Raw genomic sequence first — 24,053 nt, 5'->3', positions numbered from 1 at the left:
TTTGTTATTTATTATCGAATCAATTTATAATGTAACACTTTTTTAATTATTTACATGGAATACAAATTATTATTATTATTAGACATGATATTTCCTTGGTAATCTTACTTATCAATACTGGAATTAAACTGACGAAAAAAATTTTTTTTTCTGAACCATCAATACTGTTCTCATAAATTTTCAGTGTAACTATATATTAGAAGGAAATAAAACTCACAACTGTTCTCGTAATGACTCTTTTTTTTTCAAATACATTTACAAGTGAATTAATAAATAAATAATTTGTATTTATTAAATGTAATGTATAAATAGGGTTATGTTATTACCATTATTATTATTATTATTATTATAACAGTTCACTTGTATAAACAGTTCATATTAGTTTAATATAAAGATCATTTTTCATGTTGTTTGCATTTGTATTTTATTCACCTATGTTTACCAATATCACTGTTCGTTTTCTTCATCTTCTCCGTCGTCTTCGCCATGTTGTGGTATAGTTTGTGGTTCTTCTGGATGTGGTGTTGGTTGTGGTTTGTACCTATTTCCATATTTTTTATACTTTCCTTTTCCCCTCTTTCCTTTCGTTCCTTTCGTTCCTTTGGTTCCTTTCGTTCCTTTCTTGGATGATTTTGTTTTGCTTGATACGCGTTTGTTTGACGGTTTGTATTTCTTATATTTAACATATCTAGTAGGCTTATATTCGTTCTCTTCTGTTTCATCGGGTTTATTATCTTCGCCTTCCTCATTATTAACGTTTTCTCCTACGTTACCACTAGGTTGTTCGTTTGAATTAGAAGGTATAGGAGTAGGATGAGGAGGAGGAGGAGAAGGTTGTGGTGTCTGATAATCAGGTATATAATTTCCATATTGATCATATTTACTAGGATCTTTTGGTTTTTTAACATACGTTTCTTCACCTACTAATCCATAACCTTCTCCTTCATAATATCTTGGTTTATACCGATGTCCACTGAGAACTAACTCTCTCAATTCACTATCATATTTATCTAAATCATCATAATATCCGTGATAACGACTATGGTTATAGTGTGGCCGACCATAATTCTCGTCGCCATCAGGCTCATGTGGTGCTTCAGGTTTTTCAGGAGGTGCTCGAGGTGGTTCTTGATCATCATCAGGATATGGAGGTGACGGTTCACCTTCTCCAGGTGAATTATGTGCTGGGGGATGTTGAGGATGATTATCATAATTTCCTGAATGATACCCACCATGTGAACCATAATCATCGTCGAAAAATGAACCTTCAAAGTCATCATGATCATCATATGAATATCTTTCATGACTGTAAATTGGTGATATACATGTGATCAAATAAAAATAAATCAAGAGCATATTTTACCGCTTCTTTTATATATATATATATATTCTTAAATAGACTTGCTTTTATTTAATTTCAATAGATTATTCAAATATTTAAACTGAACAATGAACATGTAAAAATAATTCAGTTTTATTACTTATATTTATATACAATTAAAACAAACTAAATAAATTTCTTTATCGAAAAGTTCATATCAGAAAAATAGATGCACTTAGATACTCGCATATTTTTGGAAAAATAAAAATCAATTCTACTCATCGATTCTTACCAAATAATTCTTTACTTAATAAAAGCTCTTTTATTCAATGTATTTTTATTACATTAATTAAAGGAGCTTTGTAGATATTGTCTTGGTGTTTAGGTTCTGAGTTAGGGTATTACTGAAAAATAAGAAGTAGCTGTTTAACTCTATTATGAAACTTGTTTGCAGTAAAGATTTATAATCTTATTAGGGATTAAACGAAGACTTTCAAGCATCTCAATGATTGGTTAACCATTAGAACTGATGGTTCAAAATTTAATGATCAATAAATTTGCTACATAAAGAGACGGTCGTCTAATATTACTGGTGACAACTCTTTTACTCCATATATATATAAAACCAAAAATCAGATCAAAGGGAGATACAATCAAAATAAAGAGGTAGACAACGACAAGTTAAACGTCAACAGAAACCAATGAAGATTGACGTCTACAGGGCAAGCTGTGAGCCATATGTGGAGAAGTTCGAACACTTCATATCTAACTTAAGTTTGTGCTGATGATGTTGTTCAGAAGAACGATGAAAGTTCCACGACCGAACTATCCATTTCAGAGAATGAGACTCCACTAAAAACAGAAAATGAAATACTTCAGATCATTTACTTTTTAGAAAAAAAGATCCGCTCACGTCATAAAATTTAGTTAATCTAAATAGTAATAACAAGAAACTAAGACTTTAAGTATTTCATTTAAGAATATCTTCGTCAAAATAAACTTATCGTTAAATTCTTTGATCGAAAGACTAAGAGAAGTATGTTAACGTTTTCAAACGAAGATCATTTCTAATAAATTCCCATATTATGAGTATCAATTCTCTATCTACCTAAATTGCACTATCTATATTTATTCTAATTAGAAATTGCAAAATTCAATTCAACCTATAAACTTATTCAAGTTGACATAATATATGAATTACGTTTACAAATCAGCGTTACAGTTTTTATCATGAAATGACATCAGCTATAATGCAATGCTTTGTCATCCTTTTGTTTACAAACTTAAGAAAACTCTGGGTTAAGATTTAAAGTTTATGGTTAGAATGGAAGAATACTATTCAGCTACATTAAGCACGGTTGACAATGAAATAAATCATATCAAGCACTTTAGCACATAATCTTCACCGGATCTTAAGAACAGATATTTCTTATAATTTAGCTGAATCATCATCTCATAATCGCTTTTTAGTTGTATGATATATATATATATATATATATTGTCTATTCCAAGCATTCTAAGAACCAAATATTTCCAATTTTCACTTAGCTAAAGATAATATGCAAGTTATCTATCACTGCACTCCCGATTTCGTGCAAAATTCATGAAGTGCTTTCTTAATTCTGATTGATTTACTCAAGGCCGTTAGTATATTATACTTTACCGAATATTATTCGTTCAAGTTTCTATAACTGTGTTTTATTGGTGTGTATGTGTAAAAGGTACTTCTCAGCGATCATTCATAACCGTATAACACTAATTATGGAAAAAATAACATTTTTAAAGCCTAAACTATAACTTACTAACACATTAGTTGAATCAAACGAAATATACACAAAATATATTAAATGTATTAATCATTCATCTGTGATTCATATGTATGATCAGATTGTTCGAAATGTTTTGCGTTAATAGATAATGTTACAAAACTGTAGTATAATAAGAGTAGGTTCGGGATAGTAATCCATTATTTTAAATGTTTATCATTTGACATGCCATTTAAATGCATATATATCCGAGAATACATGATCCATATTAGCAATTTGCTGAATATCATGCAAAATAACATCTTTAATGAACTTTGAATATTCTTTGAATATTCTCGCATAAGTTGAAGTACTATTTATTAAAGTTATTATTCTTTTAAAGTGGCAATCAGTAAATATTGTGCTAAGCTGCCGTTTGTGTCTAGTTGTGACATACACATTTTCTACATGAATCTCCAACTCGCTAATTGAGTGGAAGGACCAAGAATAAGTGGGAATCTTTTACTGCCTATATGCACAAACGCATTCATTGATAGAGATTAGTGTCCCTAGTCGAATTAAGCCAGATTTTCAGCTAATAATGTAAATCTGCTTTCTCTGAGAATTAAGCCAAGTACTATGTACCGGTCAGTATTTCCTACATATCATTTGACCTCGAACGAATATGATTATTTGGCCTAGATTGTTAGTTAATACAATCGAATGGTTTTAAGTCGTAATAAAATAACTGTATTTGATGTTGTCGGAAATAAATCTATATATCACTTTGACCTTTATTAAATGACCTTTCTAATTTACAAACAACACAATTTTGAAGTACATATGTCGTAACAGATGCAAACGTTCACCATTTTTAACATATAACATTGTCAAATTAATTAATACATGCCTCATTTTGGACTTTGTAAAATATTATAATTATGGACTTATAACTGTAGAGCCTGATGATGAAGTTATTGAAAACAATTGTTCGCTCAAATATTGTTCATTTTTGAAGTCTATATAAATTTAATGATATCGCTTCAGTTAGTGAGATTATAACAGGTAGAGTGAGCTTCAATCAGTAGTTAAATAACTGAGCATCTTTCCCAAATACTATTAAGTGTTATTACTTTACGTTACAATACACTATGCTGATAAAACTAAGTATGTGTCTGTAATGCTAAATGGTAAAAAGTGACTGATAACAAAGATGTGGAAACGGGTTTCGTTCTTGGTGGTTGTTCAATTTCGTGGATCAGTTGAAGTTAGACATTAACACCGCTAGATGCCGGCTCAATGGTCTATCGGTTAAGTGCTCTGGAGCGAGACTGGTAGGTCCTGGGTTCGAATCTCGCTCGCGAGACGGGATTGTGGATGAGCACTGGTGAGGAGTCCCACAATAGGATGAAACGGCCGTCCAGTGCTTCATGGTTTTCCATGATGGTCTAGCTTCAATTGACTCACGTTTTCAACTATGAAAATCAGGTTTAGTTTTAAAACACAACTTATATTATTATTATTATTATCTTATACAAGTTTTCTTGATTATTATTCAGATTATTATTATGACCTTTGTGTTTGTCGCTTTTCTTCATATCTGTCAACTGGACTATTATCTGACCCATAAATTATTTTCTTCCTTACCCCTTGATTAGTACATCACCTCATTTGTTATTTATTGTCGAATCAATTTATAATGCAATCTTTCCTAGCCTCCTATAGACATATATTTTCCATATCACTATATATACGAATGTACAACTTAAGTAAATGATTTCATCGAAAAGAAAATCTTCTTCGCTGAATTCTCTTTTTCTAATTCTTTTTAAATTTATGAAATTAAGATTTCCTACAATTCTTACACTAAATTACTATAAACTCTATATTATTGAAAAGGAATAAATCAGTTAATTACAAAAAGTACATGATGAGGTAAAAATCTTCATCACTTTAAGTCTTCACAAGTTACATTAGTATAAAGAGTAGAAATTAACATTATTACCTAGTAGAAAAGTAAAATTAACAGTAACGTTTATAATAGTCTAAAGAAAATTTAAAATAGTAAATACGGTTTGAAAAGTAAAGATAAAATCCATAAATGTAAAGTATAAAACCGTATTATAAGTCAAGATCTGAAAAGAAAAATATCTAATATATTAACGTTATTTTAAACCATTCCAATATTATTATAAGTAATCCAATCAGAGAATTTATTATTTTAGACAGCGATATCATGTACTGATGACACATCTTATTTTGACCATTAGTCGACTACTTTCAACATATTCCTATCCCTGTTAGGATTTCATATCGGAGTACATGGTGATAGGTAATGAATAACACAAACCCCAAACATGAACGGCAATATATATATATATATATATATATATATATATATATATCATCACAGTACACTTTATCATTATTGCAATGTATTCAGTACGAAAATCAAATACTTACATAATATCAACGTACAAGTGCAAATTGAATTAATTCGATTCATAATAAATGAATATGCTTGCTTTAAACTAATAGCCTATTACACAGAAATCTCTGTTTAGGTGCATAACAGAAATGAATATTGGTTTACAGTAGAAAGTTCAGAATTGAAATATATCATTTCCAGGATCCGTAATTCTCTATTTTTACAATATACTACTATATATACTCAAACATTTACTTGACTAAAGACTAACAAATGACTTAATCATAATAAATCTTGTTCAATATTATCACTAAGATTTAATATTTAAAAAGAATATATAACTACAATTTTAAAGCATTGTTTTATTCTTGTATATTAATTAAGTTACTTACTTACTTACTTACGCCTGTTACTCCCAATGAAGCATAGGTCACCGACCAGCATTCTCCAAACTACACTGTCCCGTGCCTTCCTTTATAGTTCTATCCAACTTTTGCTAATTCTTTTCATTTCTGTCTTTATTTCTCGGCGTAATGTGTTCTTTGGTCTTCCTCTTCTCATACAGGAATAGGTTACTAATATGTGGTTATGTGTCAATTGTAGTAACTGATGAGACATTATCCAGACATAGCTAGTCCATTAGCAGGACGGCATTTCATCAGGTAATTCGTGTTTTTTAAGTCTCCTGGTTTGTTGTCTCCCACAGTAACTTGTTGCTGATAGTGTCTGGTCAACGGATCCGAAGTATCTTGCGTAGACAACTGTTAATAAACACTTCTGTATGATGGCTTTCGTAGTTCTCCAGGTTTCCGCACCATACAATAGAACTGTCTTGACATTTATATTGAAAATTCTAATCTTGATGTTGGTTGACAATTGTTTTGAGTTCCAGATGTTCTTCAATTGTAAATATGCTGCTCTTGCTTTGCCGATCCTCGCCCTCACATCTGCATCAGATCCACCGTGTTCATCAATGATGGTGCCCAGATATGTAAAGGTTTTCACATCTTCAAAAGCTTCTCCGTCAAGTGTAATTCGATTGGTGCATGTTGTATTGTATCGGAGAAACTTGCTTTTCCCTTTGTGTATATTCAGACCCACTGCTGCTGAGGCTGCTGCCACAAAATTATTTATACTACCTTCTCAAAATACTCATGAGTAGTGATAAATGTAGAATAACAATTTATTTGTAATGACTGTTCTCATAAATAATTGAAATTCTCAGAATAATTATGATAATAACAGTTCATTACTGATTGTTCATTAACTTCAGAAGAGCTAAAATTGTATGAGAGGTGTTAGGAGGTTAAACATAGAGGACAAATATATATTGAAAATGATTATATAGATTAGTAAATCGACTAAAAGATTTTCCAGTTTACATTTAGGAAAGACTCAAATTCAGTGTTTATCGAGCATGGTCAAACAAAATCATGCAAATTATATACACAGACGACCATCTATACATATTGTTCGTATAAAAGGAATGTAGACGACACTTTTGTTATCTATGACAATAAATCCAATTTGAATGATATTTTACACATCTTGAGCATCCCAAACATCAATTACATTTACTCTTGAAGAGAAAATGTTCCAAACTTCCACTCGTTTAATCTTGAGATGTTGAGATGGAGAGTCACGAATATCTGTTTACAAGAAACCTACACAGTCGGAGACCTGAAGCTTCTGGAATCGTTCTTTGGTAAAGTCATGATTGTGTATTCGTTCATTTGTGTTTAAGAAGTTTAATACTAAGATAAAATAAATGCTCAATCCTTCCTGTTTCTCACTGGCTTTTTAGCCGTAGTTAGTCCGTGTTGTCAACTTCTTTAAAACTGAGCTAATCGTATCACAATTAATCAAGTAAAAGAAAGGAATGATTATCAGCATCCTAACACTTCATTAATATTCTCCGTGTAAAAACTCAGCATGATTTCGATAAAAGTGAATTCGTTCTTTGAATACATAATTTAGCTCAGAATATATAATGTACGATTTGACATAGTACCTTTTATGAAACGTATTTACTGTATAAATAATTCTGTATTTCAGGTTATACACATTTAATTACAAGTGTTAAGTGTGATGTTAAAACAACATGGAGATCTACCAATAGGTTAGTAATTTTAGTTTGCGCATTTATTCATTAATTTTGATCATTTTAAAATTACTTGAGGTTCAGTTAGCTCTTAGATTCTAATTTGTGATACATCGTTGACTTGATTTAGAATAATACCGTAAATCATCACTCAATTAAGTTGCTTGTGTGAATGGTGAGTGACTTTTCTGAGGAAATCAGTCACTTAACTGATATATGCTCCATTTTTTCGCATTTGATTGATAATGAATATTTTATCAAGACTGGAGAAACTTTGTGAGTTTGAAGTTTGATCTAGAAAATTGATATCAATATATTAGCTCCACATAAAAATACGTCTTTTGATATCTTAGCGAAATACTTTAACAAACATTGCCCAATAATATAGTTTTAGGAAGTAAAGCAAAACTGAGCAGTTTAACCTACAAATGGTACACCATACAAAGTCACCATCGCTCTCCTAAACTTATACTAGCTATACCATAACACTTTCAGTAAATCTTAATGATTTTCATAAACGTTATTACCACTTATCGAAAACTGAATCAAATACTTTGGTCCTGTTGAGCATACCTCGTTTATTCTTGTAATATCATAAGCACTTCATATAACTAATCAACTGTTTATTGATTATGTCAAGAACAAACACTACTTTTTAATGATCATAAATATATTTATTTTATTGATAATAATAATAATAATGATCTTGTTCCTTGTTCACTATTGTGCTTTGTTGTTTTAATCTTCAGTAGGATTGACCACCGTTTCCGTTACCACCATAATTACCATAAGTACTTCCGCTTGGTTTAAAACTTGATTTATCTTTGAATGTTGAATAGCCTTGCAAATTACCAACAACTTCAAATTTCGCTTTCATATGTTGATTACCATATTTTTTCACATGTCCTTGTGTATCATAGTCTAAAAATTGTCGTTTTTTCCCATAGATATCATAGCCACCACCTTTACGGAATTTAGTCAATGATAAATAATGTACACCATAATCTTGATGTCCAACACCAGTCATTTTACCATGAACATTTAATCGACTATGACTATACTTAGAACCAGATATAACTCCAGTTCCAATTGAACTAATACCATATTCACTAGTAGGTGATATATCACTGGATCCATAATCTTTATAATTATTTGCTTGATAATTATTATTTGTTGATGTATAATCGTTATTGTTATAATCACCATTATTATTATTATTGTTATTATTATTATTATTGTACTTATCCCCATTATAATTGGTATATGAATCATAAGACGTTGGTTGGTAATTGGAACTACCATAATTATTATCATTTTTATTATTATCATAGTTATTACCGTACTGATTGTCTGTAGGCGAATAATAATTACCACTTGGATATTTATTAGTATAATCATCACCATTATATTTATTATTTTGATTAGGTTGTTGATAAGCAGAATTTATTTGATATTGATCATATTTATTTCTATGTCCACTGTATACCATTGTCAAAAGATTACATAAGATGAAATATAATAGTAATAATAATAATTTATTCATTATTATGTTTATAGTAAATAATGATGATGATGGTGATGATGATGGTAACAATGCGGTTACTTTAAAACCAAAAAAAAAGAAAGGGAAAACTAACAATTTAACATTTTTCAGAATTGTTTTTATAGTTAGTTGGATCAATGGAATAGAATAATTGTTCTTTTTTTTCGTTTTTTTTTTTCTTGATCATTAATTTATCATTCATAATAAGTTCATTATACTTTTTTCAGATAAATTCCGTTGATATGTAAATATTCATTTATTGTAAAATGTTTTTTTTCGTTTTTTTTTTGTTGTTTTTTTAATGACGTTTATCCATTCATTGCACTCATTTCGTAAATGAATTAACTGTTGTCAACTAAATGAATGATTAACAAGGAGGCAACAAAAATGAATTGTAGATTGTTGTTGTAATGAGATCACTTATTTAAAATTTACATGATCTCCTTAAGTTTAGTGAATGGAGATGAATATCAATAACGATTATGTAATGTGAGCACTAACAAATAGATAGATAGATATGTTTGGGAAGGAAATAAACTATATTTAATTAGAATATAAAAATAAAAGTAAACCTTATTGGGTTAAAAGGACTACAGTGTAAAGGAGACGAAGAGTATATGATCCATAAATTTTCTATGAAATTAATAAAAGTACAGATAAATTAAATTATTAGTTGATAAAAGGAGATTAACATTTCAAGTTGATGGTAAAATAAGAAGACTTGACAAACCCTTTTCATATATATAGTTCTTGTTTCTCTATGTATATAACGACGAATCCATTGTCACGTAGGAGATAGTAGAATACTAAATATTTATAACTCGACAAAAGTGACTTTATGTTTCAGGTACACATTACTGATGAGTGCCAAATAGCAAGAAATCTAGGCTTAGCATTTCGTTTCTATCACTTTCAGCCTCTTAATGAATGTATACTGAAGGGTTCGAACGCTTTGTTTTGTCCTTTTATAAATAATGGCTGGTTGACAAATACTATTCTCAGCTTTGTATTAAAGAACATTCTACTAATAGCGTCTGAGATCCTTGTTCAGGACGTTAGATCGCCAGAACTCACTTAGAAAAGGTCCTAGTTTTGTAATTTTTATTCTGAAAATTTGAATTTCATGTTTTCGCGCCAAGAGAAGCTTGGTTGAACTACAGCTCACATTTCTCACTCAGAAATCCTTGATTTTCATTAGTTGACGGATTTTTTTAGTACGCTATTTTGTGGCTCTTCCAAAGGCGTTTCTATCATTGTATAAATAAGCTTGATTTGTGTGCTCAGTGACCCCCTATCTTCTGGGTGCTTGTGGAATACATTCTCTACGCCTCATCAAGACTTATTGATCTAGTTAACAGAGCATGGGACAATGGATTAGAATAGCCTATCATCTCATTCTGTCTTTGACCTTCGTTTCGTTTACCTAATAAGGTGAACTCGTAATAGCATAAAGGATATCAATCTTGTTTCAGGATATCAGTAAATCAATTGCTTTTGAAGTCGACATAAGTTCTTTGGCGCAGTGATTACAGATTTCCCTAAAGATATAGAATTCATACACTCATAAATAAATCTTGGTGGAAACTTATTTTCAGTCGGCGTCCTTCTGAAAAGGGTCAAGTCCTCATCCATAAAGTTGGGAGTACATATTTGTTTATTCCAAGTACGGAGAGATTTATTAAAATTTCTCTTCCTACCGATATGGACCTAAGTATAAAAAATTAATAACTAATTATTACATCTAAGCTTCTTGTAAACAGGTATTCGTGACTCTCCATCTCAACATCTCAAGATTAAACGAGTGGAAGTTTGGAACATTTTCTCTTCAAGAGTAAATGTAATTGATGTTTGGGATGCTCAAGATGTGTAAAATATCATTCAAATTGGATTTATTGTCACAGACAACAGAAGTGTCATCTACATGCCCTTCATATGAACAATATGTATAGACGGTTGTCTGTGTATATAATTTATATGTTTTTGTTTGACCCTAGTAGATAAACACTGAATTTGAGTCTTTCTTAAATGCAAACTAAACTCTGCCTGTAGCTTTTCTAGAGTTACTGCCGGTCCCAAGCCTGGGTAAAGGAGGAGGGTTGTGCATGAGGTAAGCGACCCTATCCCGTAGAAAACTAAACCGCTAAAAAAACGCTATCCAGAAAAAATAATTCAAACCATTTAAACTCTGTCCTGGGATTTGAAGGAAGAATTATGACGCCTCATAGTGAAAGCCGAGGTTTTTCGGAAGTCACAACGCCGATTCCCCTTCTAACAACCAAAGCAACAGTCTCTATAGGTACATGGAACGTCCAGACAATGTGGGAGACAGGAAAGACCAGCCAAATAGCAATGGAAATGAGGAGATACAACTTGGCAGTACTCGGGATCAACGAAACCTATTGGACCAACATTGGACAGAAAAGGATAGATTACGGAGAGATGTTTTCCCACTGCGGTCATGAAGAAGAACATGACCACACACTCAGGGAGTTGCTCTGATGCCACCCAGAGAAGCACGAAAAACACTTAAAGGAAAGTAATCTCACGGATCCAGAATCATCAAAGCTTCAGACAAAACAAAGAAAGAGGGAATCACAATGAATGCTATCCAATGTTATGCACCCACCAATGATAGCAACGACAACAATAAAGATCAGTTCTACTCGAGGCTTCAATCAATCATAGAGAAGTGCCAAAGAAAGGACCTGACCATCCGCCAAAGTCGGGGTGGACAACGCAAGATATGAAGATGTCATGGGATGACATGGACAGGCTGGGAGAGAGAAAAGAAAATGGTGAGAGATTTGCAAATCTATATGCATTCAACAAATTGGTTATAGGCGGCACAGTATTCCTCTACAAACTCACACAAAAAGCCACATGGATCTCACCAGACCACACCACAGTAAACCAGATAAATCATATTTGCATCAACAGAAAATTTCGAAGGACAATGGAAGATGTGAGAACCAGAAGAGCAACTGACATGGATTCAGATCACCACTTGGTTGTGGCCAAGATGAAACTGAAGCTAAAGAAACACTGGAAAACTGGAGAACATCATTAAAAAGGTTCAATATTGACTTCCTTCGACATGCTGACAAACTTAACGAATTCAAGATAACTCTCAACAACAGGTTCTAAGCTCTACAGGATCTACTGAAAAAACAGGAAACTACGATGGAGGATAACTGAAAAGGTATCAAAGAAGCATTAACTTCAACGTGTCAAGAGGTTATATGTGGCAAGCAGCAGCATCATAAGGAATCTATCTCCAAGGAAAACCTACACAACATTCAAGATAGGAAAAAGACAGCAATTAACAACAGTCGAACACTGTCAGAGAAAGTCAGTGCACAAGCAGAGTACGCAGAAGAAAACTAATAACTTAAAGAGAGCATTAGAGCTGACAAGCAGAAATACATGGAAGAACTAACAACGACAGTGGAAAAAGCTGCAGCAGAAGGAAACATGAAACAACTGTAGAACACGACGAAATAACTAGCACAGAAATATAGTAAACCGGAGACCCGACAAGGACAAAGAAGGAAGGAAAATCACTGAGATTCAAGAACAGAGGAACAGTTGTGTAGAATACTTCGAGGAACTTCTGAATAAACCAGCTCCATTGAATCCACCGGACATCGAAGCAGCACACACAAACCTTACCATAGATGTCACTTTACCAACGATCGGAGAAATCAAGATGGCCATCAGACAAATCGAGAATGGGAAAGCAGCAGGACCTGACAACATATCAGCTGAAGCACTGAACTCATACATAGTAGTAACTGCAAACATGCTCCACATTCTATTCAAGAAGATTTTTTGAGGAAGAACAAGTACCATAGACAGACTGGAAAGAAGGACACCTCACCAAGATACCAAAGAAAGACCAGAGCATACGAACAAACTAAAAAATTAGTTGAAGACAACCAATGTAGCAGCAGCTTCTGCATCATTAGGCCTCAACATACACAAAGGATAAAGCAAGATCCTCAAATACAACACGGAGAACATCAAACCAATCACACTTGATGGAGAAGCTCTGGAAGAGGTGGAAACATTCACTTAGCTGGGATGTAAATGCAAATACGGGGATTAGAAAAGCAAGAACAGTATCTCTTAGATTGGAGAACATATGGAACTCAAAACAACTGTCAGCTAACATCAAATTCAGAAATATCAATATGAACGTCAAGACAGTTCTACTATACTGAGCTGAAACTTATCAAAAATGCTCAAGTATTTATAAACATTTGTCTACACAAGATACTGAATTTCCGTTGGCCGGATACCATCAGTAACAACCTACTGTGGGAGAGAACAAACCACCTTTCAGCTGAAGACGAAATTAGGGAAAGACGTTGGAAGTGAATGCGACATACACTGAAGAAATCATGAAACTCCATCATGAGGCAAGCGCTAACTTGGAATCTTGAAGGGAAATTGAAAGGTAGAAGACGAAGGAGTACATTACGTCGGGAATTGAGTGCAGAAATTAAAAGGATGAGTAACAACTGGAAAGGATTGCCTAGTACAGGGTTGGATGGAAAATGCTTGTGGTAGGTCTGTGCTCCTCGACAAGTTTTAACAGGTATAAGTATGTAAACTAGAAAATCTTTAAGTCGATTCACTAATCTATATAATCATTTTCAATATATATTTGTCCTCTATGTTTAACCTCCTAACACCTCTCATACAATTTTAGCTCTTCTGAAGTTAATGAACAATCAGTAATGAACTGTTATTATCATAATTATTCTGAGAATTTCAATTCGTGGATGCGCACTGCTGAGAAGTCCCATAATAGGACGAAACGGCCGTCCAGTGCTTCCAGGTTTTCCATGGTGGTCTAGCTTCAATTGACTCACGCTTTCAACTATGAAAATACTAAATATCCACAAAACCCCTTCTGACAACAAATAAATTGTTATTCTACATTTATTACTACTCATGAGTATTTTGAGAAGGTAGTATAAATAAGTTGGAATTGTGTATATAGTTGTTAGCTAATGTGAACACAGGCATTAGTTTCATCGACAATGCACTTTTAAACTTCTATCCTATTCACCAGTATTATATGTTTTTGCATTTATTCCACGAGATTTGTTAAACTTTTTATTCACAATATAGAATTTGACTCATAATATATTTTCACAGTTGAAATCATGAGTCAATTGAAGCTAGACCACCATGGAAAACCTGGAAGCACTGGACGGCCGTTTCGTCCCATTATGGGACTCCTCAGCAGTGCGCATCGACGACCCCGCACTCGCGAGATTCGAACCCAGGACCTAACAGTCTCGAGCCAGAGCCCTTGACCGATAGACCACTGAGCCGGCATCCAACGGTGTTAATGTCTAACTTCAACCAATCCACGACTTTGAGCGACCGTCCACCAATTGTCTTCAGTGAGTTGATATCTCTACAACAGACTTTGTAGAACTCCACTGGTCACTGCTTCCCACTAGAACTCAAGGATATATCTCTTGAAGTCAGTCACTAGTGAGCATATGATTATAGATCAGAGGGGACGAAACGGCCGTCCAGTGCTTCCAGGTTTTCGATGGTGGTCTAGCTTCAACTGACTCATGATTTCAACTGTGAAAATACTAAATTCTCCACAAAACCTCCTCTGATCACAATATATTACCACATAACCATTTGTGTGAACCTGGTAATTATGCTTTCAATTTTAGAAGTCACCCTTATATTCAATAATTTTAAAAGTTAAAGATGTCTGTGAGTATTTCGATTAGAATAAGTAGTCGAAAAATTGTCGTCAACTGATTTCTTCTAATTTAGAAAAATAAGCCTAATCATGGATATCCATTATTTCAAGTCCTCATACTTCACGTAAGTATAAATATCATTATCACGGCACTCAACAGTTGCGATAATGGAAATGCAAAAACAACGATGCTTATTTATGATCGTATTTGTGCCAAAAAGAAAGCAAGGATTAGCTTAGCATTTGCTATGATCATTAGAACTAGTCAAATATTCATCATAGGTTATTTTTATCACATGCAAAAGCAGAACTATACAGATTTATGTTTCGAAATACATTTCATGCTAATATATTATATGTTGTTGCAGTTAGTTTATACAGATATTTGTCACTCATTTATATTTCGTGAAACTTGTATCGTGCAACCATACAGTGATTTTTCTCAAACTGAATGTGACTTTCTCTGTCTTGAATTCAACGGTGTTTGTGTTGGCTAATTATAACTTTAATCCCAACTTTTACAAACATACCAATACCGTAGATGGTATGTGCTATTCTATGGTCTTAAACATTAGTAACGGTCCTATAAAGTTTTTGGATAAAGAATGCTCTAGAGCCATATGAATGAGTTTTTACACAGGATTTTACACTCAGTGAATCAATTTCTTTGGTCACGTTAAAACTCTATACCCATTAGTAACTTCCTCATCTTTGTGTAATGACTTGTACTTTAAACACTGTTTTCTTGTCGGCTGAATAACTGTTTAAGGATGGTATATTAGTCTAAATTTGTAGTAAAGCTTTTTTTAATCATGTTACCTGTCTTTTTTTCATCCTCCAAGTTATCTGAGTAAGAAAAATGTCCCTTATGATCAATTACACTAATTTTGAAATAGTTATCCAACTCATCGACAGCGATAAATTAACAGTAATCTAAGGAATTGGGACTGTAATTATTTTGCTATTATCGTTGCGATTGACCCGAGGGAGCTTCGCACCCTAAACAGAATACAATTTAACCAAATCGAAGAAGCCTTCGTTTGTTGAGTTGCTTTCTATGTTCAGACCAAATATTTAAAGTTTATTCGTTACAATCTGTAGTGAAACCTGTGTAACAGTCCTTATCACATAGCTATGTGTGCCTGTTCTATATGCCCACAAAACCCCTTCTGATAAAGATCATATGATAGGTTATCCATCTTAATCTTATTAATTATTTTCTACATCATATATTTGACCTTGTTAATTCCATCAATCGCATTACACTTTTCTTTGTGTGCTCTTTGTCTGGATGTATATTTGCACTTACTTATCTTGCCTGTTCTAGTATAAACCGATTCATACTTAATGATTTCAATTGAACCTGCTGATCCACATTACGCATATTCACAGTGCTAGTTAGTTCTCTTAAACAAATATCTGAGATAAAATTATAGACAATATATTTTGTACTTTTTTTCTTTCCAAGATGGTGCTGCATAGAGGTGTCAAGTTACAGAATATGTACGAAATTAATCTGGATATATATATATATATATATATATATATATATATATATATATATATCGGGGATCAATAAATTATAAGCATTGCACAAATGCTCCTAAACCTTTCATAAAATTGCTATTCCATAGTGTGTACTTATGTTTAATTCTTAACTGATAATAATCCTCAGATCGTGTGTCTTAGATAACATGAAATTATTTGTTAAATACTGATGAGATTTTATTATCAATTATAACTCCGTTATACTTAATAAAACAAACATTCATTACATCGATATATCTTTGTTACTGATGAAATATCCCACTTGATTATAAGTCAAGTCAAGACTTCTACCTCAAGTGTGTGCTGATAATGTCGTTCAGAAGAACAGTGAAAGCTCCACGACCAAATCATCCAGCTCAGAGAACAAAACTCCATCAAAATCTTACTTGATTAGTGCAAAGACATATCGTTGTACACACTAGCATTCCCTTATCAGTATTGATGAAAAACAATAAGAAACTTGACATAAATCGCTCACTATGTTAAGTCTAGTTTCTTAATAATTATTTCTAACCTGGAAAACGTGTACTATTCAACTTTATTTCATCACACTAAAATCCACGCATACAGTAACGTATAAATATGCATACGCGTACAATAAAATGTGATACTTTATTTCAATGTGTCAAACAACTAGTAATAATTCTCCAAAATTACTCTTTTCATTCACATCTATTTCCACACCAGGAGACTTAATTTGCGTAAGATACTTATTCCGATAAATATGTAAATCTGGATCGGCGATAACACGCTTTGGTTTCTATAGGGGGTTTGTGTAGAATGTTGAATTTTCATAATTTACATCACGGACAGATCATAAAGAACCATTAAAAACTAGGAAATACTGGACGACTGTTCCGTCATATGGATTTTTCTCAAAAGTATATGTCTAATATCTTTTGTAAATTACTGACACACTACTTGATTAACTCCGAGCTTGACACAGCTTAACCATACGACTTCAAGAAATTTACCTAAGAGTCAGTCACTAGTAGACACACAGATACTTTCATTCCAATCTTAGTTGGTATCAGTTTTATAATTTACATCACAAACTGACCTTAGACAACATTGACAAGAAGCCTATAGGTCCTGCGTTATATCCCTAGTGGGGTCGTGAGTGTGCATTCATCAGGAGTTCCATACTACGTTGAAATAGCTATCCAGTGAATGGCAGTTTTCAGTGGTTTTCTAGTTCTCGATGTAAGCTTCAAAATTAATTTCTGGATATCAGTTTCGTCCTGTTTGACACTCGACTAGACAAATATGATTTTGATTACCACTCAGTGATCAATCAACTGTGAATATCTCAGTTCTACAGGTCATTCACGACCCGAATAGTTCAGTGACAATGTCTAAGACGATGAAGTTGGGTAACATGGGATTGAATTCGCCTCGGAGCACCAGTCCCCTCAAGATACAATTGCACTTTGCTGACGAGTAGTAAGTAATAAAAAACCTAGATCTAGATTTCTTGTTGACTACTTTCAGGCACTTAACAAACTATACTTTTATTTGGAGGACTAAAACCTTCATCCCTCTGACCACACTTACTTTTGCTAAAACAAGTCCATATTTACTAGTTTCTGTTGATTTGAACATTTCTTATATCACACCGTTAGGAATTGATGACCTAAGATTTTGATGAAAGTACTGATGACAGCGACGAAGTCCTAAATTTTATCTATATGAAGTAATATATCCACTGCTAATAAGTCCCAAATTATATTAAAACAACTTTCTAGTCTTCACGTGGTTAATATTATGATTTTGCGGTGGACATTAATCCCTGGAACTAAAATAAATCAAGATAGCCACTAGTAAGTAAGCGATTATCAAAAATAAGTGATTTTATGCGCAATTTTGTACAATCGTTGACTATCTACTTCTAAGGAGTCGTAAACTAAGACTAAATAATTGAGTAACACTTTCTACATTAACGTAGTCCTATGACTGAAATCACATCACCTTGGAAATAACTTGCAAACCGTGTAAACACTGAACATCATTTTATTGATCAAGATTTATTTGTATCTAAGCTACTTTACGCATTAAAAATAAACGATTTTCATAGAATAAAATTAGTTACATTAGTCAAATTAATAGATTATATAGTCGATGTAAAAGAAACAAACATTGGGAGAATAAAATTTGGAAAGTAGATAAATTAGTGTGAATAATAATGAGTACGATGTTGTATTTTAACTCCGCCTGTAGCTACTGCCGGTCCCAAGCCCGGGTAAAGGAGGAGGGTTTGGCATGGGGTTAGCGACCCCATCCCGTAGATAACCAACTCGCTAAAAAAACTTTAACCAGGAAAAAACGCTTGTATTTTAACAAAACTTAAATAATAAAAATTCACTGCTTACATTTAATTCTAGAGTTAACCTACATATTACTAAAGCCATTATGATATAAATCAATACCTTGAAGTAAATTCAATTTGATTTCGAACAATCGATAAATCTACACCCGCATGATTAAATTTATTATGAGAAAAGCACAATAGTAATCTCTTTTTACAAAGTAACTAGAATTGTTATTTGGTAAATTAATAACAAACCTGGTTTCTTGGCATAATATAATATGTGAATGAATACAAATGTGTATTGGTTCATGTTGATATACTTTAGACGGTGATCGAGGAGTATTCACTGAACAAAGAGTATTAGTTATAAAATAAACACCATAGTACTCATAAGAGAGTAATATGTGAACGAATATTTTGAATTAATAAGATGTAGAGGTTTCTTTACTGTTCATCATCCGTAAATTTAGCTACCAAAACAACACTACTCTACATGAAGACATTAACAGTCCTAATAATTAGTAATTCGACAGATTTATCACTATTAGTCTAGTGAGTTTGTGAAGATTATTGAGTTTTCTTTTTTAAATCACCGAAGTTAGACACCTACTGTAAACTAAAAAGTATTGAATGGCCGTTTCATCCTAGTATGGAAGCCTCAGAAATCCACATCCACGATCACAAAACCTGGGATTTAATTCGAGATTTCCGGTCTCGTGAATTTCTAACCTCTAGACAAAGGTGGGTACCTTCCAAAGACAATTAAATGTGGCCACTCAACATTGATTGTAATGTCGGGATAAGTAGGTAAGTCCATATCTTCTTTGTAACTTAGAATAACATTTCTGATATTGGTTTTTATTATTGTGACATTACTTTATTCTCAACGTAACATTTTATTCAGTATAATATTAGCTTATTTCCAGTGTGACAGTCGATATTGGTTTTATCCTCAGTATAACATTTTAGTCAGTACGATAGTGGATTTATATTTTCTATGTGATATTATTCCAAGTCAACATGTTTCGTACCAATTAAATGTAAATCTTTGTTCAGTACGGCAGGTATGAACTTTATATGGGGTAACATTTGTATTCTTTATACTATTCTCTGTCAACTTTGTGTTTATAGTAAACTCAGTCAGTTACAACGTAGAACTTCGTACGTACGTACATCAGTTCGAGCTGCCGTACCACAGCACAGAGATGAAGTTGTCGATTCAAATCCCATAATGGTAGAAGTAGTAAGAGTATAAGTATTATGTGAAAGATAAGGGTTTGAAGATGTTATTGAAGGAGTATAATACGGTGAAATAAATTTGGAAAGAGAAAAAAGAAAGGGATATGAAGAATTCAGAAGATTAGAATTTGGTAGAACACAAAGAGTGGATGCACCTTCGCCATTGCAAACGATTTTGAGCCATGTCATTTGAGGCATCTAACCATCGGTTGCTACCATCTCGCGAATCCCAATCAGGTAGTCTACACCTACCAACATGGCCCAGTCCACTTGTCAGCGACTTCATGGATTCATGCCATGTTTTGGTCTGGCCGCCCCTAGCTTTCTTCCGACCTACTCCTACACCATAAAGCATTGCACGTCGGGGCAGTCAGTGGTTTGGCATACGTAACACATGTCCCAGCCATCTCAACTGATGAAGTTTCAGCACTTCATAAATCGATTTACCATCCTTACCTAGTACCCGTTTCCTAACAACTGCATTACTTACTTGGTGGTCCTAGGATATACGAGCAATGCGTCGAAGACACCTATGATCGAACACTAGTAGCCTACAAATATCCTCTACTCTTATCGGCCATGTTTCACTGCCATAAAGTAAACTTGTGTATCTTTACATTTATATGATGTTACTAACCAATTATCAAGTGTATATAAAATCAGTACATGGGTGTATTTGCTCTAAATTAGTCGTCATGTTTTTGGAGAGTCAATAAATCTTTGTTGCACTAGTCTTCCGTGTTCTTACCTCCCATCGTGAGAATTGTACTGGTTCCTCGTTTTCAAGTATAAACAATGGGACCGTAGATATAACAGATTGAAGTTAGACTTACATATAACTGGATTCCAGCTCAGTGGACTATATGTTAAATGTTCACGATAACAAAGGATTTGGATTCCATCTTACGTAGTGGGGACGTGGATGGGTATTTTTGAGGATTACCACACTCGGATTAAACAGCTGTTCAGGTTCTTAGTGATTGTTTTGCTCATATCTCAACAATCTCCACAACCCAATACTTAAAATTATGCTAACAATTGGACGTAATTAAAAATATCAGTTTATGACAGAATAGAAAGTAACAAAATATAACGAATTGACCTTATGCTGGAAATATTGTCGTCCTTGCTTAGTTTAAATATGCCACTTCATATTTCATCTTTTTGTTTAAAATTTACCATGTATATGTTTATTTACTCCACTAGCTATATTGACACTACTCGGTTATCTAAACCTGATTAGGTAAAGTGGGGTTTGAACCTGTGGATAAATCTAAACTATCATTGTCATTAGGCCAGAGTTCTACAAAGTTTAATATAACAAACTCAATAGACTATTAAAAAAACTATTATGTAATAGTAACTTGAATATGTTTATAGTTTAACAGGAAATCGTAAGACCAACAGTCAAAACAAATATGCAGATAATATAGGGTAAGAGAAATAACGTTTTAACAAATCAGATCAAATAATAAAGATGAGTGAGTGCTAATTAGATTATTTGTGCTTAAAAGATTAATAATTATAATGATGAGAACAAATATGTGAATAATAATGATAACGACATTTACACGAGATAAATCTAGTTATGAAAATATAAAGAAAGTGGCTATATGTACATCGGTTAAAGGTCATTTTTTCAATCAAAACGAATATCGATCTACTGGGAATGATATTGTTCTATGTAAGATAAATAGTTGAGTGTTATTATTCTGCACCAAAAGCTCCAGTTTTTCAACCCGTATGGCTATTACTTTTATCGTTTGAAGAACTTGAAGTTTGACGGATTTTAGGGGATAATTACTAACATGATAAACTATAGAAAACTACTTATGCTGGCTTTATGACTCGACTGAACTAAATGGATTGAATATGAGCTGTTTATACTCTTAACTATACATTTGGTTAGCCGTCCTGAAAGATGCTCAAGGACACGAGAGTGTAGATTCCTAGAAAACTTGGTAATGTAAATTAATCCACTGGAGTAGTGGCTTGGATAGATATAAAAAGAGCTAATCTAAGCAATCGGTCTATTAGGCAATACACATACACTCCTGTTCAAGTAACTTTGTTGTTCAGATCCTTTCCTAATGCTCCATTAGCTTTTTCTATTAACAGAACATCGAATGAGGTCATTTTACTTTTAAAATCTTTCCCACTTATTCAATTTTGAATTACATAATAGTCATTTCCACAATAACAATTTTAGATTTATATGAGATCATTTTAAAGGCCCTACTTGCCTCAAATCTAGACATTTTTCATTTGTTCAATACAACGGGATTTTTTAAAGTCTAATTGTTGCTGAACGCACTAACAGTTCTATTCAAATACTAACTGACAGAATCTCCTCTGAGGTGATCTATTATATGAGCGGAATGGTTTGATTTTGAAGTCTTTGTCGTCTGTCATGACAAAATCATCTTAAAAAAAAATTAGCTCATTAAAAATTTCCCAGAATCAACTAACAGCTTGTTTTGTTGACCTAAATTTTGGTCTGTTGTTGTTTATGTGTGGTTGTTTTTTAGTAATTATCACTCTTGACCTGATCTCTGACCGGATTGTTAAGGTTTTTTCTTATTGGATAACAGATTGAGTTGGTTTCGATACGTGTTCGGGGTGCTGAGTTTCTAAAACTTATTTGTTTCCCCGTTCAATATTTCGATGCTTTCTCAATCAGACTCATGCCCATAGTTGTTCACAAGCAACGGAATAATTGAAGCTACGCCGTGGAGTTTAACAGCTAGATGATGTTTCACATAGGCATAGATGGTGGCCATTTTATTTTGTGTAGTGTTCCTCCCATGGGTTGGAGAATGCTGGTCGATGGCCTATGCTCCATTGGGAGTAACAGGCGTAAGTAAGTGTTCTTCCCGGTCGTTATAGTTTATTCCGCAGATGACGTCTTACTCATCTTCATTTGTCGTCGTTTCCTTTGGCCTAGATAATATTGATTATGAAGATTCTGCGGTTTGTCCTTAAACAGTCAATGACTTTATAGACTGATGCTACGTCTTAGTCGAGAATCGCATTAAATAATCTTGGTAGCTAGATATTATCAAATGGAACTTGTTTAAAGCCCAATAAAATGGCATTGTGTTTAATTAGTGTAAAGCATTAAACTAACTTACAGTTTCTATACTTCAAATTATTTCTAGATTAATATACTTTCAGTTGTACAAAATTTGAGTTAAAAAACGGAAAAATGCAGTAGTATATATTGTAATATATAAAGAAATTATTCGCCAAAACAAAAATCTGGTCATCAATTGTTACCGAAGTGAATTAGCCTTTTTTGCTTTTGACTGAGACCATGAACCGATCAATGTTAAACCAGAACTGAAAACATGAAAGGCCGTTTTGTCCTGAGACGGGACTCCTCAGGAGTGTTTAAAACGACCCTACATGTGGGACTTGAACCCAGGACCTTTAATCTCATGTGCTATCCCTTAACCTCTAGACCACTGAGCCGGCATCCGACGGTGTTAATGTCTAACTCCGACCAATAGACAAAATTGGGCGACCATCTACCATTGTGTTCAGCGGGTAACTACCTCACACCCGACACGGTTGAACTCTACTGGTCACGGCTTCTCGCTAGAACTTCCAGAAATACCTCTACCTCTTGAAGCTAGTCACTAGTGAGCACATGATGATTATCAGTATAGGTCAAAAGATGTTTGGTGATTGTCAGGTTAATATATAAAATGCACCGATCAGTCGCCAGTATTCAACGAAATGATTCGGTTGGATGGTAGCTACTTATAAGAATGAATTATTGACATGAACCCTCGGTTGGTCCGATTACGAAAACAATGCAGTTGCCCAATAGAATAAATTTCTTTTTAAAACAATATGCCTATATACGGAATATTAACAGAAAAATGGACATGATTATCTGGTAGGAGGTTGGAGGAAATCAGTTTCGTAAGTCATTCACTCTTCTATCAATAAGATCCTGGTATATAATATCAGTTAACTCCGCCTGTAGCTCCTCCGGGGGCTACTGCCGGTCCCAAGCCCGGGTAAAGGAGGAGGGTTGGGCATGGGGTTAGCGACCCCATCCCGTAGAAAACCAAACTCGCT

General features: G+C 33.4%; 2 protein-coding genes and 1 non-coding gene across 4 annotated transcripts; 1 reads left to right on the top strand and 2 right to left on the bottom strand.

Moving 5' to 3' along the window:
- Nucleotides 1-221: 221 nt before the first annotated feature.
- Nucleotides 222-1,448, bottom strand: Smp_000420 (Pro-His-rich protein). Its single transcript, XM_018790418.1, has one exon. It carries the CDS (start codon nt 1,354-1,356, stop codon nt 448-450), a length of 909 nt encoding a protein of 302 aa, XP_018646328.1. The 5' UTR covers nt 1,357-1,448; the 3' UTR covers nt 222-447.
- Nucleotides 1,449-8,252: 6,804 nt separating this feature from the next.
- On the bottom strand, nt 8,253-18,022 carry Smp_000430.1 (the record flags this gene model as incomplete). 2 transcript variants are annotated; one of them, XM_018790416.1, is made up of 3 exons in its annotated part: nt 8,341-8,750; nt 17,078-17,180; nt 17,975-18,022. In XM_018790416.1, the coding sequence occupies 3 exons, from the start codon at nt 18,020-18,022 to the stop codon at nt 8,341-8,343; spliced, it is 561 nt and encodes a 186-aa protein (XP_018646326.1). The 2 variants fall into 2 exon arrangements, with proteins under 2 accessions (XP_018646327.1, XP_018646326.1); XM_018790417.1 differs by lacking the exons at nt 17,078-17,180; nt 17,975-18,022 and having other exon boundaries at nt 8,253-9,212.
- Nucleotides 16,188-16,615, top strand: Smp_tRNA_00315_Pseudo_CGA.1.1. Its single transcript has one exon. It is a non-coding gene (tRNA).
- Nucleotides 18,023-24,053: the final 6,031 nt, after the last annotated feature.

The sequence above is a fragment of the Schistosoma mansoni genome (genome assembly GCF_000237925.1).
Source record: "Schistosoma mansoni, WGS project CABG00000000 data, supercontig 0113, strain Puerto Rico, whole genome shotgun sequence".
Lineage (NCBI taxonomy): Eukaryota > Metazoa > Platyhelminthes > Trematoda > Strigeidida > Schistosomatidae > Schistosoma > Schistosoma mansoni.
The sequence above is the reverse complement of the archived record's forward strand: the minus strand, read 5'-3'. Positions and strand labels throughout refer to the sequence as shown.

What these genes read in the sequence shown, in the direction of transcription:
- Smp_000420 (XM_018790418.1), bottom strand. Translation starts at nt 1,356, where the DNA reads ATGCTCTTGATTTATTTTTATTTGATCACATGTATATCACCAATTTAC.